Source organism: Pholcus phalangioides, unplaced genomic scaffold (assembly GCF_987345545.1).
Source record: "Pholcus phalangioides strain wild (caught in Gottingen) unplaced genomic scaffold, Ppha-v1.0 ptg000012l_1, whole genome shotgun sequence".
NCBI classification, from domain to species: Eukaryota; Metazoa; Arthropoda; class Arachnida; order Araneae; family Pholcidae; genus Pholcus; species Pholcus phalangioides.
In genome coordinates, this window is record NW_028301605.1 from 4,446,974 (window position 1) to 4,470,939 (window position 23,966).

A 23,966-nucleotide genomic window follows, 5' to 3' on the forward strand; every position below is an offset into this window, starting at 1 on the left:
TCATCTCTTCCGATGATTTTTGGAGTCATTCGGCAGAATGTTCACATCGTTGATGCTTGAACAGAATATATTTTTTTTAGATCACCATTGAAGTGTTGGCCTGCAATTTCACTTGTTTTTTGCGTTGGGTTTAACTTCCATGTGTGTAAAAAAATTCCTATTTTATTTGATTTCAATTTTTAAGTAGGGACTTTATTCCCTACGCTTCAACTTTTATGTGTAGAAAACCCCTTCTGTATTTATTAGGGAGTGGTTTTTAGTATAAAATACGCGTCGGCGCGAAAATCTCCCTAATTTTCATTTTCGAAAGTTAGCAACTATGGATACTAGTTGAAGTGCCCACAAACTAGAGAAAGGCATTCTCGTTTTCGGCATCCCAGTAAAGATTCCATTAAGACATACTTGAATAACCCTTACGAGAATTTGTGTAGCCCACAAGCAGAGAAACCATGAATCCGCCTTTTTAATGAAAAGGGATTCTGGTGCTCCAGGCCCTGGACAAGAGAGAACCCAAATTCTTTGACAGTTACTGGGGGCACCAAAACGCACACTTGCTCTTTGTTATATACATAGAGTCCATTCTTGTTGCTGGCATTAAGGACAAGGGTCCAGTCTGTTCTCAAATTTTCTCATCTTCACTGTCAAGATTGGCTCAAAATAGTGACAACACTAGCATCTTCTGGATTTTTGTATACATATTTTAAAAATTCATTTGGCTAAACAAAAGCATCGGCCACTTGTGACTTTCCATATGTCGGTTCATATTTCCAGATGGTATAATGTAATTGGGTGAGAATTCAATACATGGTCCATGATAGATATGGGGTAAATTTTATGCTGATCAATAGATTGATTTCTGTTGGGGAGCAGGACCATCCTACCACCCCCCCATACGAAATGATGTGTTCTGTTCTTTCTCTGGATATATATATATATACCTACCAATTTATTTACTATTCTTTCAAACTGAGCGCAACTCCGGTCCATCACCCTGGGCAGTTTACAACCAAATTAGATGTGGCAATTTACTTGCTTTAAGAAAAAAGATCATGGCATACAATTTCATCGTCACAAGGTCCCCTGTGTAGCTACTTGAAGTTTCATAGGCCACAGCTCCCTTCAAGTAGGTGAGGACTTTCTTTTATGAGGAAGTGCAAGTTCTTTTACAATCTTCCATATGTAAAATATTTTTAAAATCGATGCATATTCCGAGATTCAAGAGGACAGTGATTGTGCCCGAGTGGCGCCATGGTAAAATGCTCGTCTTCCACTATGAAGGTTACCATCAAGGTCCATGGGTTCGAATCTGGGCATAGAACGTTAGAAACAAGTTCACCTACCGATCCTGGTTCGGCCACCGATGGATGGAGCCTTCATTTCCCACCCAACTCCTTTTGTTGGAAATTGCTGTATGGCGATATATGACCGGAGTTGGTGTGCGGTGAAGTAGTGATTGTGTTTGAGTGAATTGGCTTCAGAAGAAAACCAGACCAAATTTTATACTGGAGACTTTAATGCAAATCAAAATATACATTATAAATACACAACCTGTTTATACTAAAACTTTAAGAGCTATGAAACAGTTACATTGTTTCATAGCTCATTAGAATTTTGTGGCTGTCATTCAATAAACAGATTTTCAGGCTAAAGGGCCAATGTGAAACTGAAAATTGTTTTCCTCTCCCTAACACCAGCAGTTAGCATTATCATGTTAAGCAGGCTAACCAATGAATTGTTGCCCTTAGAATAGGCATTCAATTACAAAGGCTCCATCAAGGCCCATATACAATTTACTGCCAATTACGCAACAAAAAGTTGGCATCAATACGAGATGGAACTGACTCACTGAAACAGAATCAAAACTATTATTGCCCACTTTAACTGACTGATACAATCTAAAAACCTGTTTAATTACAAGTCAGTCACAGCTGGCAATGATAATATTCTATTTATTTCAGTCAGTCTCACCTAATATTTATTGATGATGCTAACTACCAGTGTTGGAGAAACAGTGAGTCAATATGCAAGTTCACAACGGCCTTTTAGCCTCAGGAATTTAAAAGAAAAATCACATTCACTATCAATACTTGTCTTTAGTTCAGAAGGCTGAATGTTCATGTGGCACACAGTTAAGATGCCACATTAAGCCCCTCCGTCTATTTCTTGAGCACTCCAGGTACATAGTCTATGATGTGCTAATCAGCGATGAAAGTTTTTGCTGCAATTTGAAAAGAACAATATCGTAACGTCTGGGAAATGTTTTTTCTTCTTTTCTCCAGCCTAAGAAATGAATTATTCTTTTCGGGCTCATTCCATAACAAATCGACCAAAGAATAAAGAGTTAGCTGCATGAACAACTGATTTTTTTCGAATTCTTCACACGTACAAGTGGTGTTGAGGTACGAAAACACCCAAATTTTCAACGACCTGCTGCATGTATACAGTTAGTGAATGAAAAATTGTCAAATGTTGCTAGGTCATTATGGTGACTACAAAATCGGCATTGGCACCTGAAATTTTCCATATCTGATTGCTAAATCAGTCTGAATAAAACAAAATATGATTTTGTATTTATGTGTTTTTCGACATAAAATGGGATAATAAAGTTCCCCAACAGTAGGAAAAAACATTGTTTAGAACATATTAATGGTAATCATTTTTCAAATTACATTTGGAATAATGACAGCGCACGTTGACAAAAAAAAAAAAATCAGTTTTTTTAAATTGATACTGGCATTCTTCAGTCATTTGACAATTTTTCATTCTCATTAATTGTATATACTAAACACTTGCAGCGTTAAAACTAAATCTGTGAAGGCTACTTTCAATATTAATTTTTTTTGTATTTCGAATGGCATAATCAAAACAAATATTTATGTATTCATTTCAAAAAATTAAACACTTTTTAATGTGTAGTAGACATATCTGTTGTTTTTACTCACTGAAATAAAAAGCTCTATCTGAGAAAAATAGCTGCCAAAATTGGTCGAAATTTGATTTTCTGTTCACAGAGAAAAGCTAAAAGATTTAAGCTAAAATATTTCCAAAAGAAGGCCACACAAAGAAATTTCATTGAACAGAAAGTTTCAACAAATACTAGTGTTGCAACAGGAAAAATTGATAACCTTGATTCTTCAAGTTTTTTTTGTTCAAAATAATGGTGGGCTTTTGATAAAATGAGGTTTCAAAAATTAGAAGCTCAAGTTCAGGGTGATATACGATTCTTCCAATTTCTACTGTTATACTATTTTTATTCGGAATATAAAGAAAATACTGTTTTCATACATACCCATCACTCCTATATTGTTTCAATATAGCTGCTGTATAAAAAAAAAAAATTTTTTTTCAAGAGTTCCACCAAATTGAAACTCATGTAACTCCACAAATACACGGAGCAGGTTCCTGAAAATTTGAGTGTTTTCATACCACTGCACTACTTGTACATGAGAAAATTTGAAAAAAAAATCTGAGTTGGTTGAGCAACCCTCATTGGTCAAGTTGCTATGGAATCAGCTTTTGCAGACAAAGAAAAACGCACATTTCTCCAGTTAAAAGTTCAAAAAGTTCTGACTTCTGAAGAAATGTGGATGGATCCATTAAGCACATCAAACTGTATGCTGGAGCCTTAAATGTGATTCACCTGTTTTCCCGCACAGTCAGGAGTCCTGAAAAATATAGAATATTATTAAATTAATATTCCACACCTATAAACAGTTTTGTCAAAACAATGCAAATATATAATTCTAAAATAACATTGTTTCAACCCAATTGTTTTGTTTTAACTAGCAACTGCGATTTTTAAGGTACCACAAGTGTGTAAATACCTACTGCTATGTACGAAGTCATTCTTGTTTTGTGTACTTGACACATAAGTTTGTGTGTAATTTGCAAATGCAGATTTAATTAGAGAAAAAAAATAGCATTATATAATCCGCATATGTAAATTACATGAATCACTAATGAAATCTTAAGGAATGGTAAAGGCTATTGGTCATAAAATTGTTGCGGATCTCTCATACTTCTTTGCCAAGATGCACAAAAACTCACAGGAAAAAGGATTTGAGAACGAAGAAAATTTTATTTACAGCAACAAGAAATCCAGATAACTAGAGCAGCCTTTTGAGCATACATATTCTCTCTTCGAATTTTTAAGTCAGAGTCCTTTTTAGAATCTCGCTCTTCTATTCAAACAATCGTATGCCACACGTATCTTACATGTGTTAAACAAGCTTTTTCGAATTTTCATCCTTCATAACAATATTATTTTCTCTTTTTTGTTGTTGAGAAAATGTAAATTTTTCTACTCACAACATCTATAATAGTGTTCAATTTTTTTTTACAACTGAAGTGACCAATAAAAGCAGTTGAACAATGTCGCGGAGTGGTGAAAATGGAGAAAAAAATTTGCAGATCAGCAAAAAATATATTTTCACTCAACTTTGTGGGCACAAGAAAGGTAGCCATTTCACATATATGTCTTGCAGACATAAAACGGTTGTGAACCACCTGGCCAAAACAATGGCGACATTTTAGTCAGCATTTTGTTTGCAGCTGTATCAAGAAGTTTTTCTTGCAATATGATTCCTCGTGAATCACAATGGTTGCACCGTTTAGGCCAAGAATTCTTCAAAAACTACCACTCAAAACACTGTGCATGTTGACCGATACTTTTTACATTATGGTATTGTCAGGATCCGCAATTTCTTTGATTAGGGGCTGCATAAAAACTAAAATTTTTATACTTGGCGTGATAATTATAATTTCATAATTTATCTCATGCGTACTGTTACAACTGGATTTCCAATGATCATTTCTAATAATATTTTTAAATTCAAGTATAGTCCTCAACAAAATGAAACTTGGATACGTCACCCCACATGAATCTATTCTTTTCCAGAAGGACAAGCCAAACAAGAAAGCTCAATACGAATTACCTAAAAGAATTGAATAAAACTTGTCCGACGTGACATAACTTAAGCTAAGTCTCATCCCGTGGTTGGAGGGCTATATCGTAATGCAAGTTTTAACTATGGTGCTTATTTTGATTTAATATGTTTGTGGCATAGCCCACAATGAATTTACTATAGTGGATTTGATAACTGAAAACAATACAAAACAACTGAGATATTCTTTGCCAATGCATTTACAATTTGATCGGTCTGCAGCCTACCATCTTCAAATTTATGTCCCTTCTACTCCCAGCTTTATGGCGTTTATTAGAGAGAAACCCTCTCAATACCATATATACTTCAGGAGTTCTTCGTAAGGTGGAGGAATTATATTGTAGCATTTGCTTCAGTGTCATGTTTACCAGTCACGGGATAGAAATGAGTAATTGAGAGACCCCTGGGGGTGATAAACAGGATTTTCTCGAATTATTTATGTGCAGAATTTAGATCCTCATAGTCAAAAATGTTTGTTTTATCCATACAAAAAATAAATATACAGTCAAATACACTTATAACATACACCGTGGATATCACATACGTTTGTGAAGTCCTTGAAATTCGGCCCAGTCACAGCTATATATTTCATCTCTGTCATAAAATCAGGGCCTTCTTAAGAACATTATGAGCCTCCAGGCCAAGTGATTTTGTGAGGCCTTACATGGCATATTCTCAAAAAATTCAACTACTTCTCATTTTTCTGAGGCCCCTCTTCTTTTAAGGTGCCCGGGTGGGCCAATGCATTAAGACGACACTGCATAAAATACCCTGCTTAAAACATACACTGTGGATTTAACATACAAAAAGAACAGTCTTAACAAAGAAAATAATTCGGATATAACATACTGCAAAAACACCCTAAAAAATATAGTCAAAAACAGACTTTTTTACAACATTCATTGTATGTGGGTGATATCATGAGGTTTTTGATTGAAATTCTTTTCAATATACGAGAAATTACATTACAATTTCTCATTAACAGATGACACTTTAAAATTTTTATACTATTTTGGCAATACAATCTGACATATGAAATAAAATTTAATAAAATCCTATCTTTTTGTGCAAACTGTAGCATCTATACGTTTCAAATTATTGTATTTTTACTTTGTGATCTCTTCATGGATGGCGATAATGAAAGAACAATTGATGCTAATTCAAGTATATTATTGATTGGTAAAGTGTATGTAAAATTTATAAACATCAGTGGATTTTTTTATAAATTGTACAATACTGTCAACTTCAAAATAAAGCTTTTAGAAACTGGAAAACTAAAAAAAAAATCATTAATATTTCCAATTCCGAAAATGTCTGCACATTTTTATACCAGATATCCACCCAAAAACTATATTCATGATATATTCAGTTTCAATTATATGCGGCATAAACTTATTTTGTCTGCCTCAATATGAATTATATGCATATATGCTATTTTTACGTAAGCTAATTTCAAGACCTCGCTTATAAAATATACACTTTTCGAATCTCCTAGGAGGTATGTTATAACTAAACTCGGTTATATTTTCATTTCTAACTGCTGTGAGTGCTGGGCCTATGCAGATGCATACCTCACAATCATGACCGATTCAACACAAGGCCAAAAAAAAACCCAAAAAACAAAGCTAGAGATCATGTCTTCATCCGTCTAATTCCAGGAAATATATTCCCCACATTCATCCTTAGTGCATCAGACAAAATGTGTGACAAAACCAAACACATCCAATCAGCCATGCCCAAGGGGTCCAACAGACAAAGTCATGTGATTTCTATCATTGGCCTTAAATTGAGTTGACTGTGGCCAGTCCCTCCTACATTCGTCTCTTTGTTTGTGTGTGTTGCTATTTTCAAATTAAAATATCCGAAACTCAGTTGTCGCAGGTACAATATTATATAAAAAAACAAAGTTTCAAAACAAAAAATATTACATGAAACCTAGAAAGTTTCCTTTATGGAAATATCCTCTCCAAGACTGCCAGGCATATCCATGTCTTCTTCTTGTATGTATATCTTTGACAGTTCGTGAATTTGTTCTCGTACTTCATTTTCTGATTCAAAATAATTCTGGGAAAAAAAAAAGAAACAAAAGTGAATACTTAATACCTAATAAAATTATGTTACGAGTCAATTTCCGTGCATAATTGATTTGAATTTGGGTTGGGTTTTTGACAGTGCAAGTGTAAGGAATTGGTTAAAACCGAGGTGCTCACCCTTAAGAAGAGTGCCGACCACTTGATTGATTCGAAAACGTGTCACTGGCCACTTAGATGATACGTGAATGTGCAGCAGGTCACACAAGTGAACTGTAAATATGCCGCAGATCACTCAAGTGACCTGCAAATATGTCATAGATCAACTGAGTGATTTGTAAATGTACTGCAGGTCACTTAAGTGATCTGTCAATGTGCTGTGGGCAACTTGAATGATGTGGAACTGTAGCACAGGTCACTCAAGTGCTTTGTATATGGCTGTTTAAGTGGTCTGGTACTGTGTCGCATGTCGCTTAAGTAATCTGTAAATGTGCCGCTTAGCTAATTGAAAAAAAAAATCATGTTTGAGTAGAGATCGGACGCAGATTTAGTTGCTATTCTGTATTCGACTCTTTTGCTAAATATTCAATTCGACCGAATAATGCTTAGGTATTTGGCAGAATATTTATGTAAATCTGAGCACAACAAACTAATTTTAAAAAAATTACATTAATTGGAATTTTTCGAATCGATTAAAAATTTATTGATGATACATTAATTATTGTGTGGTGCATACCCATCCCTTTCTGGGCAAGAGGTTATGTCACGACGAATTTCCGGGATAAGGAAAACATGAAACTGAAAATAGAATCCTACTGCAATGATGAGGATTTGAGCATGAATTACACAATTCCACTAACTGAAAAATGCACCTACACAAGATAAGTATTGAGTTACTGAAAGGGGCAAAGAACAACTAGAGTGGAAAACTAAGTCGTAAATATTATGATGTGTTAATACTTGAGAGTAAATAATGGTTGACATTTTCTTAATTAGATGACTATTATTAGATAACTTCATTAGAAATTTATTCTGTAAGTAGTGATACCTCGGCCAATGAATGCCTTGCAAAACGAAGATTTTTTTCGTGATTTTTCTGCTTCTGATAACAGATGCAGATTCAGCAAACTGACATTCTTGATGATATGAATGCACGCACGGACATAAAATAGCTGTGTTGTGAGCTCCGATCATCACAATTACTGTCACTAGGGCCCAATCAACTCATGTACACCTCAGAATATTTTTTCAGATGTAACTACACTTCTCATTCTGAAACCCTTTGAACCATTTCCTATAAAATGAAACATTCAGCCAAAATAGAAAATGCATTAAAAAAAGTTGTAGCCTATGTTTTCAGATCATGCGTTCTTTCAGTGCTCTTAGCATCAAGCTGAACAGTCTGGGAGATTATATTTTACATCAGCATGTAACAAACAGAAATAAGCTGACCAAATCACAATGGATGAGGACACATGAATTAGATTGGGTTGTGTTAACACGAACTTTATGGTAGACTAAAGCTAGTGTTGGTTGTGCACATAACTGGAAAATAAAAAGATCTTCAGCATCTCTCTCATCTTCCTGTAGATTCTCATTTATCCAATTTTGAAGCTGTTCGTATAAATACTTCAATCAATTTTTGTCTTTTTTACAGCATTCTCCTTAGCGTTTTAAAAAACTAATCTTCAAATTTTGGGCAAAAGCTGGAACAAATCAAACAATTTTTACACAGAAATCTACGGGAAATCACGTTTCGGCTAATGAACATGATTCCAAAACAAATCTTTTTTGTTAGCCGAGGTATCATTGTAATATTGAAATACAATATATCATTGTTAAATTTCATATTGTATCATGGGAACAAAAAAATCGTTACCAGTTTTTAAGATTTATTTAAATAAAAAATTGCATAATTCAATTTATCATAATTATTTCGTTGATTTATACTCCTGTAATTGGACTTGTTATTCTGTTATACAAATTTATATAGATATATATATATATATATACATATTTAATAAAATTCCGGATGCACCCATCTTTCGGGAACGCTTTGATATCTCCTTGAGATGGGAAGCGGGGTGTGTCCTGTCCTTCAATGTTCAAGCATTAAAGAAGTGACAAACCATTGTAAAGACATAAGCATGTCTGAAACGAATAGCTAGGGAACCATCGTAACCAAAGTAAAATTCCGAAAGTGATTGTTGAGGTCCAGGAATCATTGTTGTCAGACAGTTTTTTGCCGGTTTCAGGCCTTTATCCTGCTCTTACAAACTTTTAAACTAGCCTATCATTCAATCCGGGCCCTGTTCGGTATATATGCAAAATTTCTATCAATCTAAAACTGTAGATTTGTATAGAGAGCATATATACACAGAAAATCAACTATATATACATAGACTAGCTACAATACCCGGCACTGCCCGGGTTTTCTTCAATGAGGCTTTTTGGATCATGCGCTATCTCCCTCTTTCTTTGAGGGACATGCAAACCGTGTCTAAGTTAACCAATATGGCGACGTCCTGCACGACTCATGAAAGAAATAAATCTAAATTTAAAGAAACATAGAAATGAATAGTCCCCCCGCCCCCTTTTTTTTATGGGTGTTAGGTATTTCGATTTCCTCCCCCTGAACTTCAAGTTATCTATTTCTGCCTGTTTGAGCTTCGAAAAATGCTTAATTAAAGCTGTGGAATTTTTTCGATGCACTTTACGGGGCCCATAACTAATTTTAAAAACATCCTAAACTATATGAATTTATGCAAATAAATATCAAAAGACAATACGGAGACATTAATTTTCATGCTTGAGAAGATATAAATAAAAAGTTGAAATCAATGTTATTACATGGATATCAAACTCAAACGTAGATCCGGCAAATTATTCATATTTTTAATTTTCTGGGCTTCGTATCTCCAAGTGAATTCCATATTTCAAAAATCGAGAATTCAATTTAATTTTTAAAATTATTGATGTGGCAGGGAACCCCCCCCCCCCCCACTAAATTTCCGTATTTATGCAGTTAAATCGGCAATTTTAATAGTGATTTCTACTATGAGGATCACCCTTTTCCTGACCCTCAAAGCGATGATGGTGATGATTATGACGTCTATTCAAAAAGCCTCATTACTGAGAGTATTGAAAATGTGGCAAACCATTATAAAGGCATAAACTATTATACATAACTGGCAGCATTAATGAAGTGACAAACCATTGTAAAGACATAAACACGTCTGAAACTCATCGCTAGGGAACCACGGTAACCAAAGTAAACGTTCGGAAAGTGATTGTTGAGTCCCAAAAACCATTGTTGCCGGACAGTTTTTTGCCCATTTGGGGCATTTGCCCTGGTCTTATGAAATTTTAAAGTAGCCTATCGTTCAAGTCGGGTCCCATTTGGTATATATGCAAAATTTGGCGACGATCGATCTGAAATTGTAGATTTGTATAGAGAACATACACACAGACACACAGAAAATCAATTATATATATATAGATTGTGTTGAATTTCAAGATGATTGGTATTCGGCAAAAACATTAGCAGAATACTCGATATTCGGCCAAACCGCTATTTGTCCTATCCCTAGTTGCGGGTCACCCCACAGGCACCCATATTTGTGGACTGGCTTTTGAAAATACACTAAAAATGATTATATATAGTATGCATCAAAAGAAATTTTTTCGCCTTTTCATAATATCTAATTTATATATACATACATACATTGAGTACATGTTCTTTGCCCCAACCCCCTTGAAAAAGTTTAAATGACGGCTCTGTCACACCAGACGACTCCGAGGATGACAGGTTGCGCATATATGATTTAAACTGTCAAAAAAATTTAAGTTAATTTTTTCTAACATAATTACATTAAGTAATGAGAGACTTAAATTTGTGCAAATTATAATTCAAAAATGATTATGAATTCAACTAAGCTATGCTAAAAAAACTACTACTTTTAAAAAAAACCAAAGATGGCAAAAAATATGTTAAATACATGTCATAAAATCACCTCAGTAACGCAGTGTTTTGACATCTGAACATTTTACTTAACATGGTAAAATAATGAACAAAAATATGAATAAAAAAAATTAAATGATGTCCGATAAAACCCAGTCAAGAAAAAAGAGGACTACTTTGGCCCATTTTCTTCATTCTGAAATTATTTCTTTCATTAATTCTAAATTCTGATCCATTCTGAAATAGCTTTTTATTGCTTCTGAAATTATATCTTCCGTCGATTTTGGAATTGCACTCTTTTTGCAAAGAAAAAAGAACCACCATGAAGAAAGTGACTGTTTTTATTGAAATTAAATACGTGTAAAGCTCATACACAGATAAAGAAATGATTAAAAATTCAAAGCCGTAGAACCCACCAATGGCTATCAATTGCACACTGAATGTTCAAATCAGTAATTGGTGATACCCCCCCCCCCCCTGGCGGAGATGCATGCTTGTATACGGCAATGTAAGGAGTGATAAAGATTCCTAATCTCATCTTGCCATACATTCTGTCAGGTATTCATCACTTGTTCCTCCAAATCTATATCTATGGCATTTTGGGGTGCCAGAATCTGGCAGCCTACCATGCCCCATGCATGTTCGATTGACGAAAGGTACGGTGACCTTGATAGCCAAGGAAGACTAACAACAGCACGGAGGCAGTCCAGATATATGCGGGCCGTATGGGGCCTGGCATTATGTTGTTGGAAAATGGCTTTATAAGGTCTTCGACAATGTCGTAATGGCATTACTGGTTGTATCTCCAGGGAACTACAATGGCGACAATGAGGAAAAAATAAAACGTCTGTGATTGTGTTATCTGTTTTATACAATGTTAGTTGTGCAGTAGAAATGCTCACTATGACCGAAGTTAACATTCATTAGCCTTGAAAATTTAATCATTTGCATACTTGCCATAAAGGAATTAGCATGCGAAATTTCAAGATGATCGGATTATTTTTAAGGGGTGCTTTGTTTTTTGTTTTTTTGCAAAAGAGTATTTCTTTCATTCTGAAATTATTTTTTTGTTTATTCTAGAACTTTTTTTTTCCTTAATTCTGAAAGTGTTTTCCGTCTTTCCTTTCATCTGAAATTCTGATATAGTTTGTTGGTAAACACCTTTGGCTCCAATGCCAATGTTAATAGTCACTTTCTTGACCAGTAAATCAGCACGTGTTTGGTCCACTTTCATCTTCCATTTCACTCTTGTAGACTCCTAAAAATACTTTAGAGTGTACAGTGACATTGTAGCCAGGGTTGCTCAGCACCCAGAGTAATTTGTATCCCGAAGGTTAAGCATCCCTAGAATTGATTCATATATCAAAATCTCCTATTTGAATACAAAATCTAACACCCACAGGCATAAGAAGATACAGGTTCAGTGGAACGGGGTAAGGGGAGGGGATCATCAGGAGGTGGATGGCTGTCCACCTCTGCCTTCTCTTCCCCGCCTATGCTAATAATACAATTCTTTTACTGAATAGGGATGTGATCATCTCCTTTGCTCCTTTCCTCCTGTGCCCACAGGTTTGAAACACTTCTGACGTCATCCTATTTACAGTTGTTTGAGCAGCATTCACTCACTCTGGATTCAAAAGCTTACCAAAGCCATTTTTTCTTCTTGCACAAAACTTACCTTCTCTTCATCAGAGCTGTCCAAATCAAGGGAGGACTCAATATCCATCACTGAATCTACGAATTTATCAAATTCTTGAGCATCTAGCATACTCTCAGAAGGGTTACGGTCAGAATTTTTTATTTCCTCCATCTCATTGATTTGGTCATCATCTTGGCCCCTGATCTGAAATGAAACAAAAAGAGTGTGTGGAAGGAACAAAAATTCCAAATAAATACTGTATATACCCTTGTATAAGCCGACCCCCCTCCCCAAGAAAAAATCAGAACATTTTAGAGGAGAAAAAATTGTAAATTTTCATGTCTTCAGTTCCGTCCATCACATCACTGATACACTTTTTAAAGAGTTTGATGATTTTGGTGGAAAAAGAATTCAGTGCGCCATGAATCTACCGGCACACTAGGCCAATGTCTGGTTTCTTTGAGGCACCTTTTTGGTGTTTCTTTATCTTAGGAACTTACCAATTCGGTACATAAATTCCTTAAATAGTTTTTAAAAAGCCTTACTAATGCTCATATCTAGAGGCTGTGAAATCTGTTAGTCGACTGGGTATCAGAGAAATGACTTTTTTTTTCAATTTTTTTGTTTTGGCTTCAACATAGTCAGTTGTGAGGATTGAACATTGCAACAAAAATTACTCTGATAATAAGTGACACCATCTTAATCTTCAAGCTAGCCCGTAAAGGCCAGAAAGCTGTACAATTTGATAAAGTGGGAAATCAATATTTCCTCCTTAAAAACTGGTCCATGTATAAAAACCATCCACCCCCAGATTAAAAAAGAAAAATTTTCAAAACTTGGCTTATAGGACAACACAAGTATATATTGTAGTTCATTCTAAAGTGTGAAAGAGTATCAACAATAAAGAAAAGTAACTGAATTATATTTTTGCTTAACATGATCACGAAAAAGCATGAAAACTGAGGTTTTCGATTTTAAAAAATAATTCATAAAATTTGCACCCATTTTTATGGTTCTGAAAGAAGTTTTCCTTGTATCATTTGAATGGAAATTTGTTGAGATGTTGACAATTGAAGTTCTTGACGCTTCTTGTCATGCTTTAAGTAATAAGACAACCTGTTATTGGAACACTTGTAAAATAAAGGCAGAAAATCAAGAATTTCAATCATCAGTGAGTTGGAAAATTTTCAACATCAGAATAAATTTCTTTCAGTATAAACAGGGTATCCAGACTAACAGTATCAAAAAATGTCATCGTTATGATGCGCCATCGATATATGTGGTTCTCAACTTCGAGATGCAAATGCGAGCCAATCTCCCATTAAAAAGTCTCGCCACAGAGAGCAACATGCCTACAAACAGTAAAAAATATTCAGTCATCATACTTCACTACTTCACTTCCGAAATATAGGTGGCAACAATGAAAAATCAGACAACACTAAATAATAAATAAGCACTCAGACTGTTAAGTACACACACTTCCACTTCCGGCACAACTCACTAGGTAATAAATTGCCCATGGCGATAGACCCAAGTTGTGCTCGGCTTGAAAAGAAAAAGCTGCGCTGACTGCTAGCATGGGGACACAGTGATCGTCTGAAGTTGGGTTTTCTGTGGTTTTTCAAGTTTTAGATATAAACGGATGCCGTTCTCCCATTTAAGGCTACCCAACGAGAATAATCAGGCCTACAACATTTAGAGCTTAAGCATAGTAGGTGATACAGGCAAAATAAACTGCCAAGTTGTTTGATCCCGAATTAGAAAGACAGATGTCAGCGCATAACTGAAACATATAACAGACATTCCTCAGAAACAACCTAAAATTATCAGAACTTTCTAGCACCCAACCAATATGGGTTTCGCGAAAAATAAAAATATAGAAATAACCATTTTAGAACTAAGTAGCTATTTAAATACCAGATTTAATCATAATAGATATTCACATAACAGTTTTTCTCAATCTAAAAAGAGCTTTTGACTATGTGGATCTAAGGATACTAACAGAGAAACTGTCATCAGCTGATATACGAGGTAATACATTAAACTGGTTTAAAACATATTACCTTGATAGAAAACATGCAGTTAACATATATAAAGAAATCAGTACATTCCTAGAAGTTAAAAAAGGTGTCCCCCTGGGATCTGTCCTTGGGCCGTTATTATTTCTTATTTACATAAATGACATATTCAAACTAAATATAAATGGTAAATTAATCTTGTTTGCAGGCGACAAAATACTGTATGTTGAAGATACTGAAATTGCAAATTTACTAAAAAGTCTAAGAGGACTTACACAAAATCATCACCTGGCTGAAGAAAAATAAACTTAAATTAAATATACAAAAACCAACTACATTTGTTTAAAAACAAGAAATATAAATAATTTAACTGATACAAAAATCAAAATCCATGATAACTGCCCATGTCATTTGATCATTTTTGTTGCACTACAGTCATTTTCTGCACGCGAAGGCTAATTTTAGATGGGGACCTACAATTTATTGCCAATTCCAAATGGCAGGCTTGTTTTTCTTATACTCATTGAGTCAAAATATTTCATAATGTAAGTGCCATGAAATTGATAGACTTTATGAATACAACTACCTAAGAATAATAATACAAGATGACCTAAAATGGAACTCACAATGTGAACAAATAATACAGACGTGCCACCTTTTGGAATCCAGAAATCTGGAGATTCTCCCGAAAGGGTTACCCCCACCCCTCCCGGCACTCAGACTTGATCAAAACAAAATATTCACAAAAAAAAAAAAAAAAAAAAAAAAAAAATCGAAATTTTTCAAAAATCAATTAAGAAAAAGTTTCATGTCCCTCCCCCCCCCCCTTCCCCGAGCAGAATATAATTCCATGTCAGTCTTTCCATGCAGAATAGAGAAATCACATGTACATACTGTTCCTTTCGTGGATGCTATCAGTGATTGATAATCTTGGGTATATGAACTCTTAAAAGCTTTATATTTAGCTCTATATAGCTTAAAGCTTTATATTTTCTTTCTGAAGACATATTTAATCGGAGGAAACAACTTAAAAACTTCAAAATACAAATCTGCTGACGAAAAAAATTGGGCTACAATAACGATTATACAGGAATTTCGGCAACTAAGATCATGCCTCTGATAAATGATTGCCAATACACGCTACATAAACAAAGTCACGTCTTTGCCAGTTGCTTAAATGCAGTCACCAAGACTTTTTTTACGGCTACTTGATCAAAATGACCACAGCTGTCCTCTATTGGTGTTTTCCCTAACGATGACGGCAATCATTGACGCCACAATGTGAAAGCTCACATAAAATCTAGTTTTCAGCCAAAATACAGAGAGCGGAAGGAAAGATGAAAAGTCCGGAGTCTCCCGTCGAAATCTGGAGAGTTGGCAGGTCTGTATATAGATTAAAAAACACAATCGACAATAACTTTCTAAAAGATTTATTATATGCTTGGATATACTCAATAGTAACTAACACTGCTTGGGGAGGTTATTATCAAACAAATATACAAACACTAGATAATATATATAATAGAATAAGATCTCAAATAACAAACATTACAGCAAACAATTATATAACAGAATGTCACAAACTAACTACTAGACGAAACTATATTTATATATAGTGCCATATTAACGCAGGGGTCTACCTGGGCACCTCAAGAAAAGAGGGGCCTCACAAAAATTAGAACAGGTTCAAATTTTTGAGAATTTGCTAAGTAAGGCCTCAGAAAAATCACTTGGCCAGGGGGGCCCATGATGCTCTTAAAACAGCCCTCTTTATAAATTAATAAAATTATCATTCTTAAACAAGACATATGGTTAGAAATGAAAGAAACAGAACCTATCTATGTAGATTGAATAACTTATATCAATTGCAGAAAACAAATAAAACGCTATTCCAAAAGAGTTATAGATATAACTGCTCCGAAAATGAACCATTACCATGCAACTAATCATACAAATAACAACATATATGATCCAATCACAATATATTTATAATTCTCAATAAACAATAGTTTAGAATCTATACTACAACAATAATGGACCATAAAAAAACACAATTAAAATAGTTCATTCTAAAAACATAAAAAATATAACAATTCCTGTAATCAACTTAAAAATACACGTGAATACACATTGTACGTGAATTCTGTGTTCGTCAACTGACTAATTTTATATGTTTATATTTAAATATATATGAATATTTTCTTTGTTCAGTTAAAAAATATGTATGACTTTATAAAATATTAACTAATTAGTACTGTAACAAGGCGGTTGCATGATTCAATCAACTCTTTAATTTAACTTATATCACTGGAAGGATGATCAGTCCCTTGGGGTCACAGAGTGTCTGTCATTGTAATGTTACTTTTTCAGCGTCACCTCAAACCTAATTTTGTACAAAATGAACTAAGCGGCACATTTACATATCACATAAGTTGCCTGTGGCACGATTCCAGAGCATTTAAATGGCCCGTGGCACATTTCCAGATCATTCAAGTAAGCACATTGAATGTGCCACTGGCACATCAATGTGCCAATCAATCACTCAAGTGACCACAACACATTTACAGATCACTTAGTGACCCGCACGAGTGTTACAGAACGCTTAGCGAACCACAGCAGTGTTTCAGAACACTTAAGTGGTCTGCAGCACATTTAGAGATCCCTTGAGTGACATGTGACAGTTTTAAAGCAGTTCAGCAGCCAGCGGTGAAGTTTTACATCACTCATGTTACCCACAGTACATTCCCAGATTAATTAGATGATCCGGGGCACATCCCTGTATCAGTTAAGTGATTCACAGCGTAATTATGGATCACTTGAGCGACACACTGCACAGTACCTGAGCACTTAAACGGCCCTTGACACATTTCCAAACCACTTAAAGGATATGAGGAGCATTTAGAGATCACTAATGTGGCGCTATAGAGGACTTATCAATAGGGGGAATGTTAGTTCAGGTGCCCACAAACTAGGGAAAGGTTTTTCTCATTTTTGGCACCCAAAGTAAGAATTCCATTAAGAATATATATATATTTTTATAAAGGGTGGTTGATGAAGTAAGCATCATTCAAACCTCCCCTCCCCCCCATCAGTGCTGATGTAATACTTGAATGATCCCTAATGAATATTGATTCTGAATATTGATTATTTCTTAGCATCTGCCAAAAATTTATATGAGACAACAAAAACATACCAGGTATGCAAATCTGCCACAGAGTTGCATTATTCAATTCAAAGTAGTTGTGCATGGACCTCTCTACTATAAGCCATTAGTTTTAGATTAATAGAGTCACAAAATTTTCCGATTCACATATCTACTCGGTCTAGCTGAAATTTTTATAGTTTCTCTGATTATCATTTTACAAGAGCGAAACTACAGTCAGACTTGGCTATAACGACATTAAAAATTCCTGGAAGTTCTGTTATAACCACGGTTGGCGATTCACAGGCACAACAGGCAGTGCCTTGACACAAACCTAACATTTCCATGTGAAAACTCCTTGTAACCGTGTATGAGCAGCTATCATACCAATTATACTTGTAATGAAAAATAGAGCAAGTATGACACAAAAAATCTGCAAGAGACATTCCCAGAAGATAATTGAATTTTGCAAATTATATTTGGTTCCACTTAGCCCCTATTTCCATTTGTCTTGGTTTACCTTAACTCAAAATCTTTCTGGAAGAGATTCCTTATGCCCCCCTCCTCAAAAAATCCATCCTGCTTACGATCTGGCTATGCTACATTTCACGCACGATGTCTATAGTTCATACAGTTTCTCCAGCAAAATCTTTCTGATCATTTCTATCACTCACCAAAATTTTTGAAAGTAGAAATATAATTCAAAAAATCTTAATCTTACGAATGTTTTTCCCCTTCACAGAATTCTTTTCTGAAATTTATCAAATATCTGCATACTTCGCTGACTTCTGCCTGGTTTTTCCTCTGGCCAATTCTAATTTCTCTGACTTTCCAGAATGCTGAGAATCCCGTCATATTTTAGCCACTTTTCTTAAAAAAACAATGTCCCCTAAAATTGTAATGAGCATAGTTTTGCTCTTTATCAAAAAGAACAAACACTTTTTTCTTTTTAAAGCTTACCTGGTTTCCTGCATTAAAAAATTTTTCTGAGTCTTCAACTGGAGGTACGAAAGAAGACAGATCCAATCCATCCAGATCTTCAAATTCACACTTTTCGAAAAAGTCAATCCCAGAAAACTAAAATTTGGTAATACAACCATGAAAGAATTCCATATTCTTAAATAAAGCAAAATAAAGTAAAGAAAGGTTTTCTTAGATTCAATGATTACAGTCCACGTAGTAGTACTTCGATTAACTGGTAGAGTAAATCACCTTTGATATTAAAAAGCTTGGTAAATGGACACAATCCCCTGAATATGTGAAAAGTAGAATTCAACTGATCACATATTTATTTTGACTGATGACAGTTTTCCCTCCGTCCATATCCGACAGTTTTCCCTCTGTCCATATCCAACTGTTCAATTCCATACCCTTATCTCAACTTGATTGTCTTTTATAAAAGATCACCGAACACTCGGCACAATGGCACCAGAGATAGGCATGTGCTGTCTAATCTCAGGGCCAGAACGATATTATACTATCGACTAGGGCAAGCACATATTTTGGCGAATCCCCTTCCTTTTTATAAGGTTAGCATGTTCTTAAAGGAAGTCAAAACATGAATTCAGCACTGTCTTGGTCTAGCGTTTCGTGGGGCAGCACTCGAGATTGTCAATTGTGGATTAAACTGACTATCCCTGGTCAAAAGAGGTCCAACTCCACTTTCTAACAAAAATATTCTGATGTTTGTTGTTAATGGTATTTTTAATTTAAAAATTGATAAACTGAAGGGTATAAGACTATTACTAAAAAATTACATGACCATTCCACAGTAAATACTACAATTGCAAATATTCTTCAGGCATCCAGTCATCAGAATGGCGACAATTGCATTCACAAATCGTATGAAAGTGGAAACTGTTCATCATGAAAAATCGCCAAAACTGAATTTCAAATCTGTCTGCAATATCTTTATGTTTGTACTTCATATCATTCCCCCCCCCCCACACCAGAAGCATGAATGCGTCAATTTGGGGAGGGGGGGGGGAATGGGGAGAATGAATGTGGAAAATGACGTTTGATTGTTTACTTTATCCATGTTACTCTATGGAAGTTATTTTCCTAAAATTTTTTTAAACATGCGTTTCAATAAGTATACACATTCATTTTTCTGGCAAAACTTCGATAGATATACAAGGGATTATGTTTCTGGCGGGGGGAGAATGATATTTTAATCATGTAGAACAGTGGTTTTCAACCTTTTTGGAACTGCGGCCCGGTGAATTAAAATTTCTATGAGTCTACGGCCTGGCCTGGAAGAGTTTACTCATTCATAAGATAATAATTGATAAACAACCAATTATCTTTTAGTTATGAGCTAATTATTTGATTAATTATTTAAAACCCCCTTTATTCAATTAATTAAACCCTTTCAATTATTTATTAATTTTAAGACATTTTAATTAATCTATTAATTATTAATTAAAGCTATTTATATTATTAATTGATTAATCAATTTAAACCACTTTAATTAAAATTATATTAATGAATTTAATCCATTATTATCTTATGGACTGATGTAACATTTTTTTCTTCTTTGGTACTGTATTAATAACCTGTAGAAGTCAAAACATAACCTAAATGAAGCGTTTCATCAGCAACTGCAGTAACATCCTCATTTCATAGGTGCCGGAACTTGGGTACTGAGGCTGTTTGAGCACCCCAATAAAATTTACAAGGGGCTGAGCCCCCCAATAATTAATCAGTATACAATGCAACGCACCACTCCCTCTCTTGCATAAGGGCTTGAGCCTGCATATAAGGGACAGATGGAAATTTTCAGCCCCTCTGTGTTTTTTCATTTCGATGCCTCTGCCTCATTAGAAAATGCAGTTGATCGCAAATCAATCGAAAAGTCTCAATATTCAATTTTATAGAATAATTGCACATAGTTTGCATGATACGAAGCTTTCAAAATATGAAATTTTCATTCCCAGTGGGCAATTAAATTTATTTGTGCTGACATCGATGCAACACTTATTAATTAGCACTTTTTTAATAATTTAATGTAAAATATATTTTACGATTAAATTTTGTATTTAATCTTAGCTGGAAAGAAAATAATGATATAAAAAAAAACAGTATATTGTTACTCACCATTAACACTTTCGGGCCTGAGCCTGACTCGGGATGCCGTTTTTGTTCAAGGGAACTAAGCCAGAGTCAGACTCGGACTTAAATTTTAACTCTAGTAGCTATAAAATAACTGAATATATATGTTCCCAGTGTTTTTAAACATAATCTATAAATCTTCTAGTTCCATAAAAAATTAAAAAATATAGATATATATACTTATAAATGGCAGCAGCCAATGGATGTAGCTTTATGAAATGATGTAGAAGTAAGTATAGTTGAAACACATTCGTCCTCTTCCTAGGGAAGGTAGCCATGTTTGTTGATGACAAGGTCTCCCCATTAAAAAGTCATGCCACAGAGAGCACCAGACCTACAACGATAAATTATTCAATCATTACACTTCACTCATAGTTAGAAAAACTGGTGGCAGATAGCAGCACTACACACACACACACATATATATATAACAAGCATTACACAGAAACCAACTTAACGCGCATTCCAATATGTACGAATTCGTTAGAGGAGTCAGAGGAATATTAATTCCGCAGAGGAATATGGACGAGGTGCATGTCTGGTTTAGTAGTAGTAACGGGGAGATCGGCTGACATTTGCACCTCGAAGTTGGGAACCACAGGAAACCAACTTCAGCCGACCACCACTCTGGCAACTGGGGGATTCGAACCCGAATCCTCGCCATGCAAGTCTGTCACTATGACCACTTGACCACCACAGTGGCTTATCTATTACTTCTAAAAAAACACATGGTTTCAACATGCTTAGCTTTTTTGATCGGGGTTGCTAAACATGTAAAGATGTCTTTCTCTAGGTATTAGGCACAGGCGGAGATGGACTTGAAAGTCTGGGGAGGGGCACGATGTCAATTCATATATACATTAGATCAGTCAACTCCACCTTTGACCCCGCTCCCGTATCTCTGTCCATGGTATTAGGTACCAAAAGAAAGATTTGATCATCATGAAAAATTTGATTAAGGGTGAAAAAGGTAAAAATCCAAATCTCTTGGTTGCAACATAATCTGCAGCAATGTTTCATCTAAAGGCTTTGTTTTGGGAATGCAAATTGTGCTCTAGCAAAAAAAATAGAATTAGAAATCTATTGTCCCTATAAAATTGATGAAAAAGAAATAAAAACGTAATAAATAAAAAAATTCTGAGTATAAGTGCTTGTCCAACTTGAAAATAAAATACCGAAATGCATGGGACATCTTTCAAGTGTGTGCACAAATATCACGTTAAGTGGCTGAAACAGGCAAAATACCTTGTCAGATTCCCCTATCACTTACACATGGTAAAATTTAAATTAATTTTGTTCACAATGAATTTTTCAAAAAACAAACTTCATTGCTGACTATATTTATTTCATTTATTTAGCAGGTAAAGAAGTGTCCCTAAGACTTTTCTTCATAACTTTTTTTGTCCTATTTCGTGAGAATAAGTATATGCTGTGGCTTCTATAAATATAATAGACTAAGACCAGACATGGTCCACGCTCTGTCCCAAGAGGGATGTAAGCGTTTTACCCCGAGGGGCTGGACCACAATATAATAGACTGAATAATTTATGACAATTGGCATGTAATTATATCCATTGCAGCTCCTAAAAGACAATTCTGGGATGGGGGGGGGGGTCAGAGAAATCAATTTAATTATCTTAAGGGAAGAGTCAGATTTACTCATGGGCGGGTATGGCATTTGCCTAACGCTTCATGATTTTTAGGATGCAAAAACATTTTAACAATATATCGTCTGCGTTCAAGCAGAAGTCGCTATGTTCGGTTTTAAGATTGTCAATTTAAACCATTCATGATAGGTTTACAAATGTTTAGATGACTGGTTTACAACTATTCATATCATGAAGGGCACAGATTGATAAACTTTCTGAAGTGCCAAAAGATGTTTACGTGTGTCGTAAGTTCAATACCTCATTCGTCCTTGCCGGAAACTTTCCTGACACAGTAATACAACAGAAACGGTGCCGTGACCACAGAAAAACATTGCTACCACAGGGAGTCCCACAGCGACGGGTTAGTGCACAACCACCCAGACTCTTAAAAAAGCTGCCATTTGGAATCGGCAATAAATTGCAGGTCCCAGAAAACCCCCCTTGTGTGCAGAAAAACAGGGGCAGATCTAGAGCTCGCTGTTTGGAGGGGTGATTTTACAAATAGATGAAAAAAAGTCATTTAAGCATGGGGTGACCATGTCCCAAATTTTTCATCGCTTGTTGGGGGTGATCAGCCCTCCCCAGATCCACACCTGGCAGAAAATGACAGTGGTGCAACAAAAATGATCTAATGATCATATCATGAAATAATTAATTACTGCTGTCGTCCATCAAACCCAAGATTTTAATGGACTTGGTGTTCAAGCGAAAGTCACCAACGACAACAGTTAAATAAAGAAACACTAGTTTAGATGCTTTGTCTACTCTTAATGTTTTGCTATTTGGAATAAACTGCACCTTGAAAAAATCCTTTCAACACAGGCAATGATGTGGCTGTAGTTAGCCCCCATGTTCACACAAATCACCTATCGTTCTCTGTAATTGTATCTTTACCCAAAACATTATAAAAACTATTCTGCCACTCAAACTCAAACATTGTATCAACCTTAGGGTGTAAATTTTTTTTTTTTTATCATGAAATGATTCCAACTTTCCCCAAAAATTTAATGTAACTGCCAAGTGCAGAGGTGTGGATATAATACTGCAAACTCTTACTCCGGCAAGACTCCATATTATCAGAAAGTTATTTTACGCGCTTGAGGATCGCGTCAAATGCAAGAGACAAAAACCAAGGCGATGAAACAACTACTTATTAGTAACGATTAACTAACATAATTTATCAGTGCTTAACAAAGTTAAAAACATTTTAGGTTGTAGTTATAAAAACATGCTAGCATCCGACAAGCGGGAAGGTTAAGTGTAAAAAGGCAACAAGAATAGTAACGATCTTCATTTTATAGCCAAAGACCGAGGTAGCGCATGCGCCGCTACATAACTCTATCCCCAGTTGATAGACAATACTTGACTCTTCTTCCACTCCTGGTTATGTAATCATGGCTCTTTGGTTGATCTCCTGGTTGAGCGTCTGACGTTTGTTGCTGGCTCAATGATTCAGAGGAAGTCTTGACATTG

General features: G+C 35.2%; 1 protein-coding gene across 4 annotated transcripts in view; it reads right to left on the reverse strand.

The window, feature by feature from the left end:
* Positions 1-1,505: 1,505 nt before the first annotated feature.
* The window catches only part of LOC149079179 (uncharacterized), a 32,983-nt gene continuing 10,522 nt past the window's right edge, over positions 1,506-23,966 (reverse strand). For 2 of the 4 annotated variants that reach the window (XM_089240082.1, XM_089240083.1), the window contains exons 4-7: positions 12,613-12,777; positions 10,698-10,802; positions 6,872-7,007; positions 1,506-3,665 (exon numbers count right to left, since the gene is read on the reverse strand). In XM_089240082.1, the coding sequence (XP_089096208.1) occupies positions 6,879-7,007; positions 10,698-10,802; positions 12,613-12,777 (399 nt within the window). In that variant the 3' untranslated portion in view covers positions 1,506-3,665; positions 6,872-6,878. The remainder of the gene's footprint in view (positions 3,666-6,871; positions 7,008-10,697; positions 10,803-12,612; positions 12,778-23,966) is intronic. The other 2 variants (XM_089240084.1, XM_089240086.1) reach the window with 2 other exon arrangements.